The sequence below is a fragment of the Eptesicus fuscus genome, chromosome 4, assembly GCF_027574615.1.
Source record: "Eptesicus fuscus isolate TK198812 chromosome 4, DD_ASM_mEF_20220401, whole genome shotgun sequence".
Lineage (NCBI taxonomy): Eukaryota > Metazoa > Chordata > Mammalia > Chiroptera > Vespertilionidae > Eptesicus > Eptesicus fuscus.
In genome coordinates this window covers 23,174,928-23,197,267 of record NC_072476.1, presented here as the reverse complement: position 1 = coordinate 23,197,267, position 22,340 = coordinate 23,174,928, and the positions used below count along the sequence as shown (strand labels likewise).

General features: G+C 50.9%; 1 protein-coding gene across 1 annotated transcript in view; it reads right to left on the bottom strand.

Moving 5' to 3' along the window:
• Positions 1-438: 438 nt before the first annotated feature.
• ABCC1 (ATP binding cassette subfamily C member 1) overlaps positions 439-22,340 on the bottom strand; it is a 152,242-nt gene continuing 130,340 nt past the window's right edge. The window contains exons 20-31 of the mRNA XM_054714773.1: positions 21,841-21,931; positions 19,655-19,790; positions 17,306-17,513; positions 14,789-15,099; positions 12,443-12,642; positions 10,215-10,341; positions 9,287-9,388; positions 6,453-6,599; positions 4,571-4,729; positions 3,465-3,631; positions 2,591-2,785; positions 439-2,078 (exon numbers count right to left, since the gene is read on the bottom strand). Coding sequence (XP_054570748.1) covers positions 1,970-2,078; positions 2,591-2,785; positions 3,465-3,631; positions 4,571-4,729; positions 6,453-6,599; positions 9,287-9,388; positions 10,215-10,341; positions 12,443-12,642; positions 14,789-15,099; positions 17,306-17,513; positions 19,655-19,790; positions 21,841-21,931 — 1,952 coding nt within the window. The 3' untranslated portion in view covers positions 439-1,969. The remainder of the gene's footprint in view (positions 2,079-2,590; positions 2,786-3,464; positions 3,632-4,570; positions 4,730-6,452; positions 6,600-9,286; positions 9,389-10,214; positions 10,342-12,442; positions 12,643-14,788; positions 15,100-17,305; positions 17,514-19,654; positions 19,791-21,840; positions 21,932-22,340) is intronic.

Here is a 22,340-nt window from a genome sequence, read left to right as displayed (position 1 = left end):
CAGCCTATCCTGACGAATACCAAGGGATGTTCAAGGGCAATGGAGGCCACGTGGTTTTTGTCTTAGAACCCGACCTGGGCCACACACACATCACTGCTCCTCTTAACAATCCCATCGGGAAGGTGTGATCAGCTCCACTTTACAGATGAGGCAACAGAGACTAAGTGACTTGCCCGGGGTCACACAGCCAGCAAATGACAAGGGCCGGACTCAGGCCAGGTCTGTCTGACGCCAGAGCCTGGGCTCCGTCCACGCTGACTCCCCACTCTACCCGACACAGTTCTTAACCTCTGGGCTCCCATTTCCGACAGGGGCTCCCACTAGCGATGGCATGTTTGCCAACAGGAAAGGAGGAGGAAAGCAGACGAGAGGGGAGCCCCATGCTGACTCCCAGAGGAGATGGCTGAAACCCCAAAGAAAATGGAATCGTCATTAGAAAGAAATAACATTTTTTTTTTACTGCAAATTGCTTGTAAATGTTCTCGTTTCCAGTGTAAGTCATTACAAAACGATTCCCAAGAAAAACTTGGTTTATCTAATGTGAAAGAATGGTATAACTTACAAAAAATAAATATATATATTTCCACCTAAAGGAAGATGCTTTTCTGGATTTGAAGTCAGCAAGGGACCTCGGGGCAGCACTGCCTCTGCTTTGTGGGTCTTCCCTGGGTCTCTGAGCCTTGAAGGATGGGCCCTGGAGGGCTCCACTCCGCTTTTTCTTCAGGAACCCGCAGACCCGCCGTCAGATGCCGGCCACCTTGGCTTTCCCGGGGAGAGCTGCTCCCGGCCCAACACTTCCGCCCAAGAAATTCAAGTCGAGACAGTGTTTCTCCCTGGAGCAGTACTTTAAAAAAAAAAAAAAAAAAAAAAGGAAAAAAAAAATCACTGATATTCGTGAATGGGTTCTTTTTCTTGTCCTGGAACACACTCAATAACTACACGTCCGGGTCTCCACGCCGCCGCCTCTGACAGCTAGCCGGGGGCCAAGGGCGAGGAACTGAAATCTAAATACGAGGAGAAGTCTGAACGGAGCTCGATTCAGTACCCGTCCGATTCAGTACCCGCTGGTCATCCGCGGCGGTGCCCAGTGCTCCTGGCTTTGAACCCTTCACAACCACGAGCAAGCCCCTTCCAGGTGCCTCGAGGCAATCCGTGCTACAACTGGCAAAAGGAGGCAGGAGGAAAGGCAGGGAAAAGACCGGAGTGGGTGAGGAGGTGAGCAGCCAATGTGGGGAACTGGTCCTGAGAGAGGATCCCCCAGCCCTGGGGCTCCAGGTCCAGGTCCCCCGAAAGTCCAGCCGGTCTTGCCAACGAGAAGCCCGCGGGTGATGAGGCTGCCTCCGGCCTGGGCTGGGACGCTGGCTCTGTGTCTGAGCGCCCAGAAGACGGGATGGCTGGTGAGAGGAGTGTCCACGGACCCCAGGACACCGCCTGAGGGCGAGGATGATCTTCACCAAGGCCCCTCACCTCCAAACAGCAGCCCCAAGGAGACGAGGCATTCTGGGGGGAGCCCAGATGTTAGAGGTGCCAGCACAAGCAGCCGGGGCCGAAGACTCGGAATTCCAGACTTTGGCTACAGAGATTTGAGGCAGTTGGCTGGATTTGGTCACTAGCATGTTTTACGCAACCAATTTCTCGAGAAGTCTGGCTGCCACACCGCCCTGCAGAGCACCAAGAGCACGAGCGGGCCCTCCCAGGTTGTGCGACGCCGGTGCGTCCTGCGGGGGGAACAGGCGAGGGTGTGCGTGTCTTTGGTGGGCTGCCTCTCTGTGTCCCTCCTGTTTCTTCACAGCCAATTCCAGGCGGCGGACCAGAGGGTGGCTGCTTTGTGGTTTTGTCTTAGTGGGTTTGGTTTTTTTTCCTTTTTTGGTTTCAGTATATGGGACGCTTGGGTTCCCAAAGAGGCTGACTCATCCTGGGACAAGGCATGTGGGCCTTGCAGGTCAAACCAGACGCACCAGCGCCGGGCTTACAGCAAGCCGGCGTCTTTGGCCATGCTGTAGAACAGGCCTCTCTGCTGCAGCAGGTCAGAGGGGGTGCCGCTCTCCCGGATCTCTCCTTTGTCCAGGACGATCACCCTGCAAGGGGAGGGCACGCAGACATGAGTGGTAGGAGGGGTTGGCACCTCATGCCCGCAAGAGCCCAGCGAGGCAAATCCCGGCTCTGGGTCGGGCCCCTCACCTCTGTCAGGACTGCTGCAGTAGCCTTCCAACTGGTTACCCCTTCTCAAGCGCTATTCCTAGTCAAAGTCCTGTGATGCTACACACGACACTCGCTATCACCTGCTCTGTTTCCTTCCCAACACAACTTGCTTTTATTTATTGCCGTGTTTATTATCTGACTCTGCACCCAGCCCCCAGCTAATCTATAAGGTCCCTTAGCCAGGCTTCCTGCCGAGTCCCCAGTACCTGGAACAGGGCCAGCTTGGTGGCAGGCACTGCACATGTGACATCAAAAATACCTGGTACTACCCGTGATAAAGCGAGGTCCCACCAACTGGGGCTGTTCCCTATGCATAGGACAGTGCTGAATGAATGAATGAGTGAGGTGAGCACCAAGGCCTAGAGGCCTTCTGTGCCAGATGCTTCACCTGGTGTAGTCCATGATGGTGTTGAGACGGTGAGCGATGGTGAGGACAGTACAATCGTCGAACTGTGTCCGGATGGTGGACTGAATGAGGTCATCGGTTTCCAGGTCCACGGCCGCCGTGGCCTCATCCAACACAAGGATCTTCGTCTTCCTCAGCAAGGCCCGGGCCAGGCACACGAGCTGGCGCTGCCCAACACTTGACCAGGAGAAAAAGACCAGGAGACAGTCAAAACCACCCGACCCTGAGCCCTGGCCTGAGCTGGGAGGAGGGAGAAGAGACTTGGTGTTGCTCGGAGCAGGAGAGGGTCCACTTCCACACCCGTGCCAAAGACAGACATCACTAATCCATCACAACGTTCTTCCTGTTGAGCTAGAAGCGAGCTCGGGATCGTTCTCAGCACAGGGCTCAGAGGAATATCAAACATTGGACATGTTCAGCGTGGGTAGTGTGACAGGCAGCAAAAGGGGCCCCATATCCAGGCCCTCACAACTGACTCTGGATTCAGCCTTGTGCCTTGCTTTGGCCAAATGGGGTGCTGGCAAACATAAGGCTGGAAGAAGCTTGACATGGGAATGCACGCCAGGGTTTGCGCCTCTGCCATCACCATGACAACACTCCTGAGCTGGTCTGCTGGAGGGATGAGGGACATGAACTGCCCCAATGGAAGCCAATCAGATAAGCTAATGGCAGTGGACCCCCAGCCACATGAGTGATTTTATAAATACCGAAACTGAGGCTCCAAGAAACAAAAGGCTCATGTGTGGCCGAGCTGGGACTCCAACCTGGATCTGACACAGGTGCAAAAGGACAGAATCATCATGCACCCTGACCGAGGGGAGGCTGAGGAGACCCCGCCGGACCCCGACCAACCCACCTCAGGTTCTCCCCGCCTTCCGTGCACTCGTGGTTCAGCTTGTCAGGAAGCGCTGACACAAAGTTCTTCAGGTGAGCCAGCTCCAGTGACGTCCAGACCTCTTCATCCGAGTACTGGCTGAACGGGTCCAGGTTCATGCGGAGAGAACCCGAAAACAAAATGGGGTCCTGTTCAGAGAGAAGACAGCAGTCAGTATGTGAGGCTCAACGTCAGCTGGACGTGGATGCGACAGAGGTGGGACACAGAGAGTTCTTGCCAGAATTGTTCACGATTGGGCATGAGAGTTCCTCAGAATCACTATTTCTAGAGATATTAATAATGGGGGGGAAATCTGGAAATCTCTGTGTTAGGTGAAATAAAATAGATTACTTTTTTGACAAAACTTCCTGGAGCCTTCAATATGCAAATGTGTCAGGAGCCTTCCAGAAAGATGTGACATGGATAATTCCTAATCGTCAAGTAGTGTCGATTCCTCCCCATCCCCTGCCTCCAGAAAAGAATCTTAGAAGAAATTTCAGGAAAAATAACATTAAAAAGCAACATATTAGGGAATCAGCGCCTTCAGGAATCAGTCTAGAAAATTCTTTTTTTTTTAAAAATCATATCTGTAGTATTTTTTAACATATATTTCATTGATTTCAGAGAGGAAGGAAGAAAGAGATAGAAACATCAATGATGAGAGAGAATCATTGATCGGCTACCTCTTGCACACCCCCAACTGGGGATCGAGCCTGCAACCTGGGCATGTGCCCTGACTGGAAATCTAACCAGGACCTCTTGGTTCATAGGTCGATGTTCAACCACTGAGCCACGCCAGTGGGGCCAGAAAATTCTTCTCATTTAGCTCTGGGAAGGGTAAGAGAGGCCTGTCCTGACTGACAGCCAGCAGAAAGCCAGTGTTTAAACATCCTGTTAGCTGCTCTTGGTGGCCAAGTGCAGGGACGACATCTGGTTAATTCCCACTGCTATTTATATGCTAAGAGGAGATTCAGTGGAGGAGCAACATAGCATAATTTTAGTAAGAATAATAAAGTAGGAACACATTTATATCTGTACACTGAAAACAGACACGCATTGCTCTCCTGGTGGCCTCACACAGACCCCACCTGGGGGATGATGGTGATCTTGAAGCGGAGATCGTGCAGGCCGATTTTGGCGATGTTGACGTTGTCGATAATGATCTCTCCTCCTGAAGACTCCTTGATCCGAAACAAGCCCAGGGTCAGGGATGACTTCCCGGCTCCCGTCCGCCCCACGATGCCAACCTGGGGGACAGGAAGGACCAGCGTGAGGTGAGAATGCCGCTATCTGGGGGATACCTCCTATCTCAGAATACCCTCATGTCAGATATCTGCCCCAAAGCAGTTCAGTCATCTGGTCAACCCAACTCAGCCCTCTCTGCTCCAGCTTCCTAGAGGTGCTCCTTTAGGGGCTGTTGTCGGCTCTTCATAGAAGTTAAAAATTATAATTAGCCCTTTTTATAAGCGACTAGACCTCCAAAGACCCAGGCATCAGACAGGGAGGGATTTTAAATAGGCCCTATTATTTTCAACTCAAGATGATATTAAGTAATAATCAGGTTATTTCCCTCACACTGTTCTTTTTTCTTTTGTTGTTGTTGTTAAACCTCAACCCAGGATATTTTTTCCATTGATTTTGAGAGAGGGTGGAAGGGAAGGGGAGGGGGAGAGGGGGAGAGAAAGAGAGAGAGAGAGAGAGAGAGAGAGACAGAGACAGAGACAGAGACAGAGACAGACAGACAGACAGACACCGATTGGCTGCCTTCTGCACATGCCCCAAACAGGGCCAGGGATCAAACCTGCAACCAAGATATTTGCCCTTGACTGGAATTGAACCCATGACCCTTCAGTCCAGGGGCTGACACTCCAACCACTTAGCCATACCAGCTAGGATCCCTCACACTGTTTTTCCCAGTTCTTGAGGTGGTGAATTTCCCATCCAAGCTATTGAAACAGCTCAAATATTCAAGGAGACACGCCACCCCCCCCCCACCCCGCCCCGTTCCCCGCACACCTCTTCTCTCCATCCCAGCTCTGTGAGCAAAACGAGGTTATGGATGTGGCCTGGTCTCCACTTATCCTCTCGTGAGGAAACTGGGCTCCCATGTAATGGCCAATGATGACTCCCCGACATCCAAATACAAACCCCTTCACCTGGGCTCCTGAGAGGTAGGTTTCCTCAGCCGCCCACAGCGATGCCACAGAGCAGCCTCGTGATACAACACACAAAGCCTGGTGAGAACATGGCCCACTCTGTTCTCTCCTCGGCGACGCTCAGCCACTGAGCCATGAATCAGAGAACTTATCTTACGGGAACAGAACATCCTGAGCCTGGGCGGAAGGGACCGTGTAACAAGTCCATATGTTCAGAGAGGAAAGCAGCACTGTCCCCCGGAAAATGGCCAGGAAGGCCATGGTCTGATTCTGAGGAGAATCTGAGGGTCTGAGGGGAAGGACACCTTCCAGGAACAGCTTGGGACCAAGGCTACGTTCCAAAATTCCGACAATTCCACATGCCCCTTGAGCCATCCCTGGCAGTGATGGTGACATCCTTCTATCTTGGAGATCCCACACTCACTGCCTACAGGGTCCATGTAGGCACCTGAAGGGGGTGGGGAGGGACCGAGTGAACAGGGAGGCTCACATCTTGCCTTACCAAGAGCCAGGTGGGGAGTATGAGCCCAGTGTTGCTAGATGCTGTGATCTTTCGAGAAAAGCAGGAAATGGATTTTTATTGAAAAAGTTCCAGATTTTTCAGTATTTGCAACTTATTCAGATTTTTTTTCAAAACCTCTCCGTGGACCTCATTTGGCCCTCAGGCTACCAGTGTGCAACCAGGTAGAATACTGTCTGATAGTCACCCCAGACCGTATGGGCTGGGACGGACTGCGGAAATGACAGCCGGTTTCATGCGCCTGATCACAACCTGTGCCGACTGTGAGCGGGTGGGAGAACAGTGTGCACCCACCTTTTCTCCTCCTTCGATGGTGATGTTGATGTGCTTGAGAACCAAGTCCAGGTCCTCTCGGTAACGCAGGCTGTAGTCCCGGAATTCCACTCGGCCCACCTGGGGCCAGGTGCTGGCCGGAGTCATCTCCTGGATCCGCCAGGGAGCCTGTAATGGGTGGGGGTAGGAGGGAGGCAAATAAGGAATCTGAGGTCCATCTCACGGGCCCCAAGGCTCTCTGTGAGCGGCCTCTGCAACCCCCCTGACCTCACCTCCCTCTCTCACGTTCACTCCGCTCCCCACACTGACTTCAGGGTGATTTCTCCAGGCCTTTGCATTTGCAGCTTCCTCTGCCTGGAACGCTCTTCCCCAAGCTACCTACTCGGCCTGCTACCCCACATCCTGCAGATCTTAGAGCAAGTCAGACCACCCTCCTGGCCCTGCACCCCTCTGTCCTCTGCCCTGCTTCATTCTCCTTCAGAGCACTTACCATTGTGTCACCCATGCCTACTGGAATATCCACTCTATGAGGACGGGTTCTTGTGCTAGTACTGTCCGTTCACTGTTCTATCCCAGGGCCCAGAGCACATAGTAGGTGCTCAATAAGTATGTATGGACTGAATCAAAGTGGTCTTCTCTGAACAGACACAAGGCTGACTGCCTGCCTTCTAGGTCTGGACTGCAACAACAAAAGCAGCAGCCGTGACCACTTAAACAGCACTCTATCATATTATCTCATTTAATCCTCACTACAGCCCCATCTATGGGGTCCTTTCAACATCCCATTTACACACAAGGAAACTGAGACACAGACAGGGTAGTAACTTGCCCTGTGTCACACAGCCCCTATTTCTGAAAAGTTTCTTAGTCCAGTTCAGCATTTCCTGAGACTTACAGCTGGATATGCTCCAGGCCAGCCTCGGGGCTACCTTTAGGGAAAGAGAGGGACAGGGAGGACAATAAAAGAAAACCTTCAGCCTTTCTGCCCCACAAACTTCTAATATTATTTTTTTTACAACAACAAAAAAATCCCTTTTATAATTTAAGTATATAAATAAAAAGGACATGCTATAAAAACATGGGAGCGACTGAAGAGAAGTGGGTGGAACTTTCTAACATGAATATATAATATATTATTTATAATGTATTGTTTATATTTATATGTAATATATACACAGTAAATAAACATATATATCATAATAGTGGTGGGACTCTGAGTGATCTTGACTTCCTCTTGTATTTTTCAAATATGTTCTTATTCTAAAAATATAGAATAAAAGAAGTAAAATATTTTTGTAACATGAAATAAATTTCACACTTTAAGTGGATGAATTTCATGGAGTGTGAATTATCTCTTAAAGCTGTTATTAAAAAAAATACACGCAGCCTGCCTGGTGTGGCTCAGTGGTTGAGCATCGACCCATGAACCAAGAGGTCACTGGTTCAATTCGAGGTGAGGGCACATGCCCAGGTTGCAGGCTCGAGCCCCAGCAGATGGTGTGCAAGAGGCAGCCAATTAATGACGGGATGTTTCTATCTGTCTCTCCCTCTCCTTCCCCCTCTCTCTAAAAATCAATAAAAATATAAATAAATGAATAAGTAACTAAATTAATAAGTTACTTAATTACTTCAGCCCTGGCTGGGTGACTCAGTTAGTGGGAGCATAGACTCCTGGTCAGGGCACATACCCAGGTTACAGGCTGGATCCCTGTGCAGGAGACAACGGATCGATGTTTCCCTCTCACACTGATATTTCTCTCTCTCCCCCTTCCTCTCTGTCTAAAAACAAACAAACAAACAAAGATATCCTGGGGGATGATTAAATAAATAAACAATAAGTTCAATGTTGGGTGGAAAGTCCTGGTGTAATGCACTCTTATTTCCACAGGGGTCACTCACACCATTCTGGCTGATGCCTCTGATGAAATGGAACCTGGAGTTCACCATTTCAGAGCATTAAAAGACTGAGGTCATAGGTCACCTTTGCAAACGCTCTAACACAGATTTTAATTAGGGCAGCCTTGGTCTCGTTCCCCTGGGGCATTTTCTTGGGAGGCAGTGTGGCACAATGGCAAAGACCCAAATCCTACGTCTGCGATTTACCAGTCATGTGTCTTAGGCAAGTTACTTAACCTCTCTGTGTCTCAGTTTTCTCACCTGTAAAATGGAAGTAAAAATAGAATGTGAGTTATAAGGCTGTATAGTGAAGATAAAATTACTCCATGTGAAATGTTTAGGACAGGGCCTGACACCTCCACAAGGACACAATATATGTCCCTATTATTATTGGTGGTGGTAATGGATAGAATGGCATCACCCAGCATTACTGTTACTGTCAGTATTATCACTACTACCATTGGTAGTGGTGTGCAGACAGAATAAGGCAGTTATTAGGGGCGACGTGGCACTGAAGTCTAGAGACTTGGGTCCTATTGATCACACATGACCTTGAATCAGCCAACATCCCTCCCTAGGCTACCTTTTCTCCATCTAAAACTGTGACTGCAGGATTTTCCAAAGTTGGGTCAATTCCTTACCAGTTTATGATTTTCACAATATCCATGTACTCATTCTTGTTATTACATTTGAATACTTTTCATCAACTCACTTGTGTTTAATTTTAAAACTTATTTAAATCAATGGTGCCTCTAACAGTTGGTGACTTAGTATTTATTCATTTTTCAGGAGCGGAAAGAAACTAGTCTCTTTTCCCATAAAAGAAGTCCCCCATAAAAATACGTAACAGTTTGTCCGACAGAGGTTGCCTGTTGCAGGCACATATGGTTTGGCTCAGAGGTTCTTTAAAGCCACACTGAAGGTCAAGTTCAAAAAGTCAGGGCAGGGGCTTGCTCTACCTCCTTCTCAGTTTCTGAATACTCCTTGAGTCTCTCCACAGCCACAATGTTGGTCTCCATCTCCGACGACATCCGAACAAGCCAGTTCAGGTAGGTGGTGACCTGCGAGTGGAAGAGTCACACGGAGTGTCTAGAGTGAGCTTGAGTTGCTTTATTTTAATGAAGTAATTATGAGTTGTGAAATACTTCAGATAAGAAAGGTACAGAAAACAGCACCTCACACAGAGCCTTGCTCCACTGCATCTCTTAAGCAAGCACATTTCAAAATCACCCATGAGCCACACGGGTAATCAGGAAGGAAATGAGAAAATATTTTGAAATAGGTAATAGGAAAATACAATATATCAAAATTTGGGAAATGCAGCTAAAGCAGGGCTTCGAGGGAAATTTATCCTATACAATAAAAGGCTAATATGTAGTTCGGTGGAATGACCGGTTGCTATGATGCACACTGCCCACCAGGGGACAGACACTCAATGCAGGATCTGCCCCCTGGTGGTCAGTGCATTCCCGCAGGGGGAGCGCTGCTCAGCCAGAAGCCCTGAGCCAGGCTCATGGCTGGCGAGCGCAGCGGTGGTGGCAGGAGCCTCTCCTGCCTCTGCAGCAGAGCTAAGCTGGCAGATGGACATCCCCCGAGGGCTCCCGGACTGCGAGAGGGTGCAGGTCGGGCTGAGGGACGCCCCCCGCAGTGCACAAATTTCACACACCGGGCCTCTAGTAGTGTTATAAGCATTTCTCTTGCAGTTGGAGGCATCCAGGCCACGTGTCTAATTTCTCTCCTGCTCCAGTCAGTCACGGGGCTGTAGACCTGCTCCTCAAATTCCATTCAGCCCCTTTGCTCTTCTGCACTCCCACTGGACCCAAAACAAAGACAACTGGCTCTCCCATTCAGAGAAATGGGAGGTTCAGCAAGAGCACCCCCTCTTACCTGTAACGAGTAAGATATTGAGAGGCCCACCAAGCCGGGGCTGAGGCTGTTCCGGGAGATCACTGCAAACAGGGATGCAAACAGGACAATGCAGTTGCCCACACACTCCAGCCGCACAGCCAGCCACCTGCATGAGACACACAGGCAGACAGAAGGACACACACACACACCCAGGGTCAGCTTTTTTAGAGACTTGGTTTCTGGTTCTGGGCGTGGGGTTAGGAGTGGAACTTCACTAACTAAAACAATCCCTGATAGCTCTGAGAGAGGCCTTCTCTGCCCCACTCCTAGGACACAGGGGGAAGGAAGACCAAAGGGACACAAGTTCAGTAATTCCTCACTCATCCGGCAACCCCAGGGATTAAGACAGTTCTCTGGAAGCAATCTTCCCAGGAAACTGAAGCTTGCTTTTTTAAGAACCAACTTTTTCTCACAAAAACAGCCATGTGTGCAATTTTGAAAAAAGATGTCCTGAAAAATTAATAAATACTAAGTAATCAACTGTAAGAGGCACCAATGATTTAAAATAACCTTCTCTTGACCGGCCGTAGTTCAGTGGCTGGGCATCAACCTATGAACCAGGAGATCATGTTTCGATTCCCAGAGCACATGCCCACGTTGTGGGCTCAATCCCTAGTATGGGGCGTGCAGGAGCAGGCAATCAAAGATTCTCTCTCATCCTTGATGTTTCTATTTCTCGATCCCTCTCCCTTCCCCTCTGAAATCAATAAAAATATATTTTAATCAAATAACCTTCTCTTGGCAGGGAAAAGGGTGGTGAGAAAAAACACACTATTTTCAATGTAGCTGTAAGTGTTCCCAGATCCAGATCACTCTCATCTCAGAAACATTAAAATGTATTTTACCTTTCAAAATATAAACAGGCATTTTAATGGTTTAAAGATAACTTTTGTTAAGATATCACCACACAGCATTAGGAATATTATTTTAATGTTTCAAAATGTAAAGCATTCTAGGGAGATGGGTTAGCCTTTTCCCCACTACAGCTCTTAGACCCACGTGACTGATCTTCTTGGGGGTGAGCCACTCCCACAGACAGACAGGCACAGTGACAAACGTCCTAAAAGTTCTGCAAGGGAAGAGGAAGTCTCCAATAACGCCCGGTCTCCCCCAGCCTTACACGGTAGGATCGTAGTGTACACGGTGGGCTGGCAGTTGGTTCTGATGGGTCTCTTCCAGGAGGCTGCTACCCCTGTCCCAGCGCTTTCTTACCCCTCATCTCAAACACTGTATCAGGATGCAACCGAGTGAGGAGGATGTTTTAGAGATAAAGCAGACACTTTTCTAAATTCAGTCACTAATTAGCAAACTTCACCCTGGCCAGTGTGGTTGGGCATTGTCCCGTGCACCACGAAGTTGCTGGTTCGATTCTAGGTCAGGGCACATGCCCGGGTAGAGGGCGTACAGAAGGCAGCCGATGATCGATCTCTCTCTCTCTCTCTCTCTCCCCGCTCCCTTCTTCTATCTCTAAAAAGAAATACATATATAAAATAATAAAAAATTAGCAAACTTGTTTTTCTTTTTTTTTTTAGTAGAAATTAATTTATTTATTGTCTAAAGTTTTACATATGTCTCCTTTTTCTCCAATTTGACACCCCCCCCTCAGCGATTCCCACTCCAGGCAAGCCCCCACCGCCCAGTGTCTGTGTCCATTGGTTATGCTAATATGCATGCATACAAGTCCTTTGGTTGCTCTCTAACCGCGCCCCGCCCCCCCCCCCCCCCCATTTGTCTCTGGATCTATTCTTGTTCATCAATCTTTTACTTTTTTTTGATTAATGCAATTCCACCATTCTTCATACCCTAAATGGCAATTTCACATGATTTGACTTAATATTCGTAATTTGCTTCTGATACACATCACGGGGTTGGGGGCGGGGTTGGTCGCCCTTCAGCTTGATACTATGGTAGGAAAATACTCAACAGCTGAGTCTGCCCCCCACTGATGCTCCTGTGTCCCCAGGATGACAGCTAAAGGGCAGGTTCTGCAGGATTTTCTGGCTCCAGAAGAACTCTCTGTCCCTGTCCTTCAATGCCCCAGAGTGCTGTGCTCACAGTGTCCCCCTGTCTGCTTTTCACAGTTATTCTGTCCTCACCAAGTCAAACCATTCCCTCTGGGAGGGTCTGAGTTTGGCTTCACACCCTCCTCCAGGAACTATGGCAGCTTCCCACGCCCACCCCCCCACCCCCACCCCCGGTGGGCCCACCTGTTGGCCACGATGCTGGGGAAATAGGCCTTCTGGTTCTCGTCCACCTTCAGGTCACTCTGGCAGATGAAGCGCTCCTGTTCCGCAAAGGCCCGGATGACACTGACCCCCAGCAAGGTCTCGTTGAAGTGGGAGTAAACCGGGGAGCGGCTGACGGATTCGAGGCGCTTCAGCTGCCGGGAGGAGGCCACGTAGAACCTCTGGGGGCACAGAATGGACAGGGGGTGAGTGGAACTGTCCCCATCCCAGCCTCCCGGGGCTGTGCTGGAGGAAGTCTGGACAGAAATGATGCCACCAGCAGGCAAATGCTGGAGCTGGGCTGTTCTTAGCAGGTGTCTCCACTCACCTGGTGAGCTGCTGGCACAGAGCCAACAACAACGAAACGATGGCAGTGATGACAAACATAACAGCTGACACTTAGGCAGAGCCCACCCTCGGCGGCCCTGTTTGAACTACTTTCACATCTACCAACTCAGTTAATCCGCACCCCAAACCTCTGAGGTGCTCATTCCTCTCTCACCATCAGGAAACTAAGGCACAAAGAACTTCGCTAACCTCGTCCCTAAGATCACGTGGCTGGCTAGGACGGGGCAGAGCTGGGATTCGAACCCAGACACTTGGCTGCAGTGTGCCAACCTCTGTAATGTATAGCCTCTCTGAAGCCACTGACTGCGGGGGTTTAATGGACCTGCCGGACACATTCTCTCATTTCTTTTTTCTAATCCTCACCTAAAGATGTGTTTCTTTATTGGTTTTTAGAGAGAAGAAGGGAGAGGAAGAGAGAGAGAGAGAGAAACATCAATGTGAGAGAGAAACATGTCCTGACCGGGGATCAAACCCACAACCTTTTTGGTGTGGAGAACAATGCCCCAACCAGTTGAGCCGCCCCGCCAGTGTGCTCATTTCTTTCTTTTTTTTTTTTAAATATATTTTATTGATTTATTACAGAGAGGAAGAGAGAGGGATAGAGAGCCAGAAACATCGATGAGAGAGAAACATCGATCAGCTGCCTCTTGCACACCCCTACTGGGGATGTGCCCGCAACCAAGGTACATGCCCTTGACCGGAATCGAACCCGGGACCCTTGAGTCTGCAGGCCGACGCTCTATCCACTGAGCCAAACCGGTTTTGTCTCCTTTTCCAGTCATGCCCACACACATTTTGCATTTCGTTTTATTAAATTTCACATGGTTCAATACACATCACACAGGTGGGGTTAGTTAAAATGACCGTGTGCAAACACCACGATCCTCTGCCTAATTCACGTCCTGTGTGTTTCAGAAATAAAACTCATGGTGCTGCAGCAGAGCCTTCCTAACTCTCCCCGTCAAGGCTGCGTAAGACTCTGCCACGGAGACGCTCCACCGTGTGCTCAGGGCCCTGCTCCTGGCAGGTATCTGAGCTGCTTCAAGTGCTGCATTTGGTCTGTTCCGTTCTTTGGAACTGGGTCTTTCCAGAACACTTCCGGCCAGAGTCTGACCACAGATGCTATTTTTGGTGACCTCACCCATCACTGGCCACAGTGTGGCGGGGTCCAGGGCTGGCCTCCCTTCGGGACCCCACATGAGCGGCTCCGGTGCAGTTTGAGAATGGAGCCCTTCACAATTTCCTACCCTCATTTTGGGTTGCAGTTAAGATCCCATCTCACCCTCCACCCCCCTGCCCAGCAGCTGTGCTGCAGCTAACCTTTACGGGTAAGAAGGGACAGGCTGCCCTGTGGTCACCAGCACATGCTCTGGACTCAGACAGACGTGAGTAAACACCATTAGAGCCCCAACAGGCACGTCTGTCAACCGGAAACACAATCCCCACTGCAGTTGCCTGAGAAATCAGCGATGCTGCCCGGCTATCACACGCCCCTCGCCCTGTCACCTCCTCGTTTCCTGCAGTGCAGACGGGAACAGGGCTGGATATCAACAAACTCAGGGAACTGCCACACCAGCCCTGAGTGGCCCGCCTCTATATTTCTATTCCAAGAGAGAAAAACACACACCCATCTTGTTTAAGCTGCTGGTATTCACATCTCCATTATCTTCAGGGGGCTTAGGAACTAGAGAATTTCATAACATTCTTAAGGAAACTTCAATAATAAAAGTATCTTTATAGCCATCACTTTTTTCTTTCTTTTATAACTTACAACTACAAAACTAAAACTTACTAGAAAAAAAGTACATTTGGTTATCACAAGCTAAAAACCATCAGCTGAGGCTCTTGACACCACACCCACCGCGCCCCCAGCAAACCCTCTCCAGCTCCACAGGGAACCGGTGCGAGGGCCGAGCCCCGTGCTCACGGGAGCCCGACACACACAGGGCTTCTTCCAGACACCAACAGCCCACCTCTCACCTGGACGAAGAAGTAGATGAGGCCCAGGGGTGGGATGGTCACAGCAGCGATGGGAGTGGCCAGCAGGATGATGATGCAGGCGCCAATGACGTTGAACAGGGAGCCCATGAACATCTTGATGACCTGCGGGATCATGGAGTCCACCGTGTCCATCTCCTTGGAGAAGCGGTTCACCAGGTTCCCACTGGGGGTCCGCTCGAAGAAGCTCATGGGCGACGACAGGACATTGTGCAGCAGGTCCAGGTGCAGGCGGTGGGAGGCGAAGATGCCCCCGACGGACAGCGCCAAGGAGTAGCCAAACACAACAAACCCTGCAAACATTCTCGCATTAGACTCCACAGTGGGAGAGGGGCCAAGCTGGGGGCTGGGACGAGTGGCCATGCGACCATATGGATGAAGCAGGGCGGGGTCCCCAGCTAATAATAATAATAATAATAATAATAATAGTAATAATAATAATAATACTGATAATGATACTTAATTGAGCTATTATTAATTGAGCACTTACTATGTGCTAAGCACCACACTGAAGTTTTACAGGTATCTAATCCTTATGACAACTCTGTATAAATTAGATAACCACCCACTTCACAGATGAGGAAACTGAAACTGAAATATTCTCAGCCAATCAGAAGCAGAGATGGGGTTTAATCCCGGCAGCCTGCTCCCACTCATGCTCTCAATCTGCAGGCCGTACTCCTCTAGACCAGCCCCGTCCGTCCAGTGGAAGCTCCTGTGATGATAGAAACATTCTACATCTGTATTGTCCAATGCAGTAGCCATGAGCCACATGTGGCTGCTGAGCACTTGAAATGTGGCTAGCGCACGGAACGACTGAATTTTTACTTTTATTTCAATGTAATGAATTGAAATTCAATAGCTACCCGTGGCCAAAGCCTACCAGTACAGGACAGCACAGCTAGAACAGACACTGCTGCTGTGCGGGCCCAGGGAAACATCACACTCTGTGCTGTTTATGATTATAATTTGGAGTCCACAGTCCTTTGCCCTACGAGGGCGTTGCAGGGACTGAGAAACTTAAGAAATCCGTGTGTGCTCTGCTGGGTTTTCCCAAAGCCACCTCCTAGAGCTCAAGGGGCGACTGTGGCTCCTCCAAACAAGCCACCGAAGGGCACCCGTTCTTTGCAGAGAGGCGATTTCAAGAGGCGGGACTCACAAATGACAGGCTCGGGAGCCAACACTGTCAGATCTTGTCTCTGTCACCTACCAGGTGTGGGGCCTTCTGCAAGCCACTTAACCTCTTTGCACCCCAGCTTCCCCATCTGTAACATGGGACAATACTTACAGCAATGTCAAAGGCAAGGGGCCTACCGAGCAATGTGCTTGGTGCACAAAAAGTGCTCAAGAATGTTAAATATGTGTATATTTATTGTACACGCGATGTGCATAGGCTTTGACTGTGCATGTGTGTGTGTATAAGCAGCTTTTATGAGCACACAAACACATAGCTTATGTACTGTGCAGCATGTAGCAGAGTGGTTAAGAGCACGGGCTCCGAGCCGGACTGCCTCACTCAACGCCAGCTCTGCCACCTATCAGCATGTGACTTAGGGCAACTTACTTAGTCCCTCTGGGCCTCAGTTTCTGCATCGCTAAAATGGGGAAAGTATTAGCTCCTACCTCATGAGATTGCTGCAAGGGTAAAACCAGTCAGAACACGTAAACGTGTTTAGAACAGAACCAGGCACCAGGTAAGTGCTCAGTAAACACGCGCTGTTAGTATTAATGCTGTTGTGTTTGGGAGCTCTCATGGGACCACAAGAAGGGTATACCGCAGGGTTTCTCAGCCTCTCACTGTTGACATGCGGTGCTGGATAATTCTGTTGTGGGATCTGTGCTGTGCGGTGCAGGATGCTTAGCAACATCCCTGGTCTCTAGACCCAGCAGCACCCTCAGAAGTTGTAACAACCAAAAGAATCTCCAGATGTCCCGGATGGGCCCACACTGCATGTGCTAAGAATCCCCACCCTCAGGCAGCAGGGAAAAGCCCCCAGATGAAACTGTACAGACGCACCAAGGGGCAAGGGCCCTTGCCCATTAATGCTCCAGGTGGATTCTCTTCCTCAACTTTCCTCATCGGTAAAATGGGCACATGAGCGCTCTCCTCTACCTCCTAGGGCAGTGATGGCGAACCTATGATAGCACTGACACGCGTAGCCATTTCTGATGACACACAGCCGCATGCCGAGGATGAAACATTTGCGAAATAATGTTTTTTCCTCAAAGTGACACACTACCCGAGTGATGCTCAGTTTTTTGGCGAAGTTTGACACACCAAGCTCTAAAGGTTGCCCATCACTGTCCTAGGGCCATGTGAAACAAAGCATTAAATAACCATTCACTCCACAAATATTTGAGTGTTTACTGTGTCAGGTAACCGTTCTTCCAGGTTTGGCTTGGTTGGGGGTGGGGGGTGGAGGTCTAACAAGACTGAAAAGTAGTTCCAAGTGCCAAAATCAGGTGGGGTGGGGGAGGGGGCAGAGGGGCGGCTCCCACCTTGAAAGAAGCCCAGGGCTCCATAGACACTCAGCCGGACTTTAGTGTGCTCCTGGGTCCCGTTGACGATGGGGTCATCAGTCCAGAGACTGAGCCAATAGTTGGAGGACAAGGCGGCAACGTGGTTACATAAGAAAAGGAAGATGCTCAGAAAGGAGATGAAAAGTCCAATGGCCTTCATGTAGTCCCAGTACACGGAGAGCTTGACCTGGAGCCAGGAAAAGGAGGCATTTTACACAACGCAACACACGCACCCAGGGTCCGCACCTGTTGTTCAGGCCCCACCTGTGCTCGTATCCTCGCCATTCCTCCTCCCCCAGCTGGTTATCGACAAAGAAAGTCCGCAGCAGACCAAGTCCAGGTCCCTGCCCTGCTGGGCTTGGTTTCAACAAGCTCCAGCCTCTTTCCTCGTGCGTGGCCTCGCTGTCTTGTCAAGCCTTTCAGGCGGAATTTTGGGTCATCAAGGTCATGTGTGAATTACAGGCTGGTTGAAAGGTAACAGTGAGGGATCAGAGCTCTGGTGTCTAACTGAGTGCTTCCTTTTTTCTGTTTCCCGTTTCTGCTCTTCAAACTCAGAGAGCGGGAAGAGGGTGTCAGAATAAAGAGCACGTTGCACCACTTGGTTCCTCACAGCTGCGCTGCCTGCTGTCCCTGAATGACCCCGAGGGGCTCAGGGCCCCCCCCCCCCCCTCACGAGCAGTGGGATGTGGCAGCGTGGGAGGCGAAGTGGCCGGGTGGGCTGGACCCAGCTCCACTTTGGCAACTGACACCCCCTCCCCGTCTCCGTTGTCCCTGTGCATAAATACAAAATGCAGGCGATGCTGAGACCACCTTCTCTGGGGTGTGGGATTCACTGGGCCTGGCAGCTCTGGCCCCTCTTTCTCAAGTGCTCGATTCAGGGTCATTTCCCTGGCTTCCCGGAGGGTCAGTGAGCAAGGGGGGAGGACACATGACAGCCACCTCTGTCGTCGGCTGCAGGTGTGAGGGCCACAGGAGGGGAGGGGCTGGGAACAGAGGGTCCCAGGAGATTCTGATATGTCCAGTGCCCCACCCTCACATGGTACCGTACCACCTTTCGTGGGTTATTTTTCTTTGTGTACTTATTTTAAGAACTCTATTTCCTATTGTTTAAAAAAAAAAAAACCAACCATAACCACATTTATTTTTAATAATAAATTCTGTCCCTGGCTGGTGTGGCTCAGTGGTTGGAGTGTTGTTCCGTGTACTGAAGGGTCTCAGGTTTGATTCCCGGTCAGGGCACATACCCAGCTTTCAGGTTTGATCCCCAGTCAGAATGCATGGGTGAGGCAACTGATGGATGTTTCTCTCCCCCTCTCCCTTCCTCTCTCTAGAATCAATGAAAAATATATCCTCAGGTGAGGATTTAAACAAAACTTTGGATCATTGCCACAAGTGAAAAATGACTGACGACTGACCCTGGGACAATATAGATGACTGTAAAATATATATATACACAACTAAACTAGAGCTTTACACCCTCGCTGTTTATTACGAAGAAAAGTTAGCAACTGTTAGTGCTGGAGACGGAACGTTTGTGTGTCCCCAGAACTCCCATGTGATGGCGCTAGGAGCTGGGCTTTGAGAGGTGATGAGCTCCACGAAGGTGAATGGATTAGCGCTCCCGCAAAAGGAGGCCTCAGCGAGTGCCCAGCCCCTTCTGCCACGTGAGGACATGGGAAGGAGATGGCCCTCCGTGAACCAGGAATGAACCAGGAAGTGGGTCCTCACCAGACACCAAATCTGCTGGTGTCTTGATCTTGGACTTGCCCATTAACGCTCCCGGTGTGAACAGTAAGTGTGTATTGTTTCCAAGCCACCCAACCTATCCTGTTATGGCAGCCCGAACGGACTAAGACAGGTATTCAAGATGAGCTAGGTAACTTTCTCACTGGTGTACTAAGGGCTGAAAGAGAAATGAAAACTTCCTTTCACTTAATGTTCTTTAATATTCTTTAGCACCGTGTCTGCCATCACCTCACATAAATGGAACCCTGCATGGTGGGCAACCCTGACTTAAAGCGACCAGGTTGCCTACCCCTAATGAGAGGCCCCCAGCAGCTCAAAGGAGGCGGCAGCAAGGACAGCAGAGACAATACATGACAACCCTGGAGCCGACTGCCAGGGTTCAAATCCCAGCTCTGCCACTCAGCTGCGACCCGGGTGAGTCACCGAGGCTCTCAGGCCTCGGTTCCCAGCATTTAAAACAATACCTTTATAGGCTCCTGTGAGGAAGACAGGAGTTAACATAAAGTCCTCTGCGTGGCGACCAGCACACACTGGCAAGCCGCACACACCCGCCAGCGTCCTCATTTAGGGAGCCAGCCTCACCTGCCCTGTCTGAGCCTTGTCGGCCTCCATCATCTTCCAGGCGTCCTCCTCCTTGGCCCCAGCCTTCTGCAGCTCGGCAGTGCTGCTGTGGTGCCGGCTGGCGTCCCCGCTGTAGGAGGAGGAGTTGCTGAGCTGTCTGGGGAAAGCAAGGCACATGGTGTCAGCCAATGGAAGCCTTGGGCAGGGACAGCAGTCCCCACAAAGGACTAGTACTGACCAGTTCAAGCTTCTGATTTTACAGATGAACTCACAGAGGGTAGGGGCCCCATGAAAGAAGCGTTCCTTTATGCAGGCATTCTACCAACAGCATTTTCTTGCCACCAGTGGTCGTCAGCTTTTGAGACCATCACAGATCATCACAGATCAGGTGACACAGGACTCTTTCCCCTCGAGGCAGTCCTGCTCCCTAGGGACTTATTACAGCATTGGGGAATGACATGGGGTGCGTGCGTGTGTGTGTGCACACGCACATGAGAACACAGGAACACCCCTCTCTCAGCCACGGCTCAGACCCACACGAGCAACGGTGACGGAGTATAACCCATCCTGGTCACCGACTCTCCTGCCTTCTTGGTTTGCCTGCCTCGATGAAGCAAGCACCCAGGCTGGAGGTGCTGGGAGCCGGGAGCTAAGGGTGGCCTCCAGCCTGCGGTCAGTTAGGAAATGAACAAGTGAGTCTTGCCAACAGCTGCAGGAAGCGGATCCCAGCTGAGCCTTCAGATAAGACCCCGTCCTGGCCGACCCCTCAGCTATAGCCTGTGAGAGACGCTGAGCAGAGGAGCCAGCTGAGCCACATCCGGAGGCCGCAATACACAGAAACCACGAGATGACAACCGTGACGCTTGTGGTGATTTGTGATGTAGCAACAGAAAATGAGCGCCCAGTGTTCTGCATGTTTCCGCTCCGTCCGCCCATGCTCTCTCCGGTCTGCACACCACCATCACCTGCCCCTGTTCCCAGGACCACCTGCAGGCACTGCCTCCTCTCGGCTGCTTCAGCCACCGTGACTGGTTATGCCGGCCGCCTGCCTGAACCCGGCAGCACCCTCATGGCCCCTGTGTGACTCTGGGCGTGGCGCTAAGGGCTTTACACACATATGTCCAGCTCCCCACCTCAATAGGTGCACCGACAAAGAAGGAAATCCTCCCACCTGTCCGTGAGATAGAAATCTGAGTCCAGGAGGGTACTGTGCCCAGGGTTCTGAGGGCAGAGCTGCTCATGCCAATCTCCTTCCAGCTCCATTTCTGTGAAATGCCCCACCCCCACCCCCAGAAAAGTAGGTCTGGGCAGCCCCACTCGTCCAGGAATGACTGAGTGCTGGGGGCACAGGGCACTGTCCCCGGTGCTTCACAGGCACCATATCAGGTAAGCCTTACTACAATCCTATGTAGCAAGTACACCGCAGACCCCATGTGACAGCTGGGGAAACTGAGGCACAGAGGTTAAGCAACAAAGTCCACGGAGTGAGGCTCCTCCAAATACCCAATGATCTCACCAAATGCAACCTCCTTTAAAGCAGCAAAGTGTAGAAGTTAGGGGAAGGGGCTCAGAGGCTGGACTTGGGCTCAAATCCCAGCTCAGCTTCTCTCTAGCTATATAACCAGTGGGGAGCTCTCAGTTTGCTCATCTGTAAAATGGGAAGATGACAGTAACTACCTCCAGGTTCAATGGACTGTTCAATAGTGCCCTGCTGCATGGAGCTTGGCTAATGGGGCCAGGATGCGAGGAACCAGGTGGGGGCGGGGTGGAGGGGTGTCCTAATGGCACTGTGCTTGGGTCCTAATGGCGCATCAAACACAGCAGTTACTATTACTGTGACTAATTTTAATTGAATGCTGGTTCTTAAAGCCTCAACCCTCCAGGCCCCTCAGAGTGAATTGAGCAGAAATCCACACCATGTAGGGAACTTGGGTGTCAGACGTGCAGACCGATGGTTAAGTCACAAGGCCTGTGTGGAACGTGCCACCTGGGGGAACAGTGCCAGGCTCCCCCTTCAGGCCTCTGCGTCTGGAAATGAGGTTCCCGGAGGATTTGGGGGGTAGAGGGGAAGGCAGAAAGTCTCCACTTCCACGACCCCGGAGAGCTGAAGGCCTTTTCTGGTAGGTGGAGCTGAGCCACTGGCACCCTGTACCTCCTCTCTCCCCACAGGCGGGGCAGAAATGTGGTGCCTCCCTCACTGTGCTTACCTCTGCGGTTGCTTCCTCGCAGCGTCCGTCACCACCGTGCCATTCTCCATCTGCTTCGTCTCTTTCCCTGGACCGCTCATGCCTGCTAATCCTGGCAGAAGACAGAGAAGGGGTAATCGTGGTTTCAAGAGCTAATGCCACAAGCAAAGATGAGGAAAACCTGTCGCTTGGGAGGGAGATGGCAGAAAAACCTAGCCTCCAGGAAGCTCAAAAAGCAAGACCTGCCTTGTGGGGCCACCAACAGGCTCCCGGCGGGGGCGCAGGTGCTAACTACTAGTTCCCTTGGGGCAGGGGTGAGGCTTTGCGAGGGCCCCATTAGCTGAGGGTGTTGGGCCTGAGCAGGTGCCCTGTGCCAGCAGCAATGGGTACAACCCAGTTCAGCTGACAGTGCCCTGCTGCATGGAGCTTGGCTAATGGGGCCAGGATGCGAGGACGCAGACAGGGGTGGGGGGTGGGGGGCGGGGGGCACAGCCCTCTGGTCCAAAAGCAGGGGTGATATT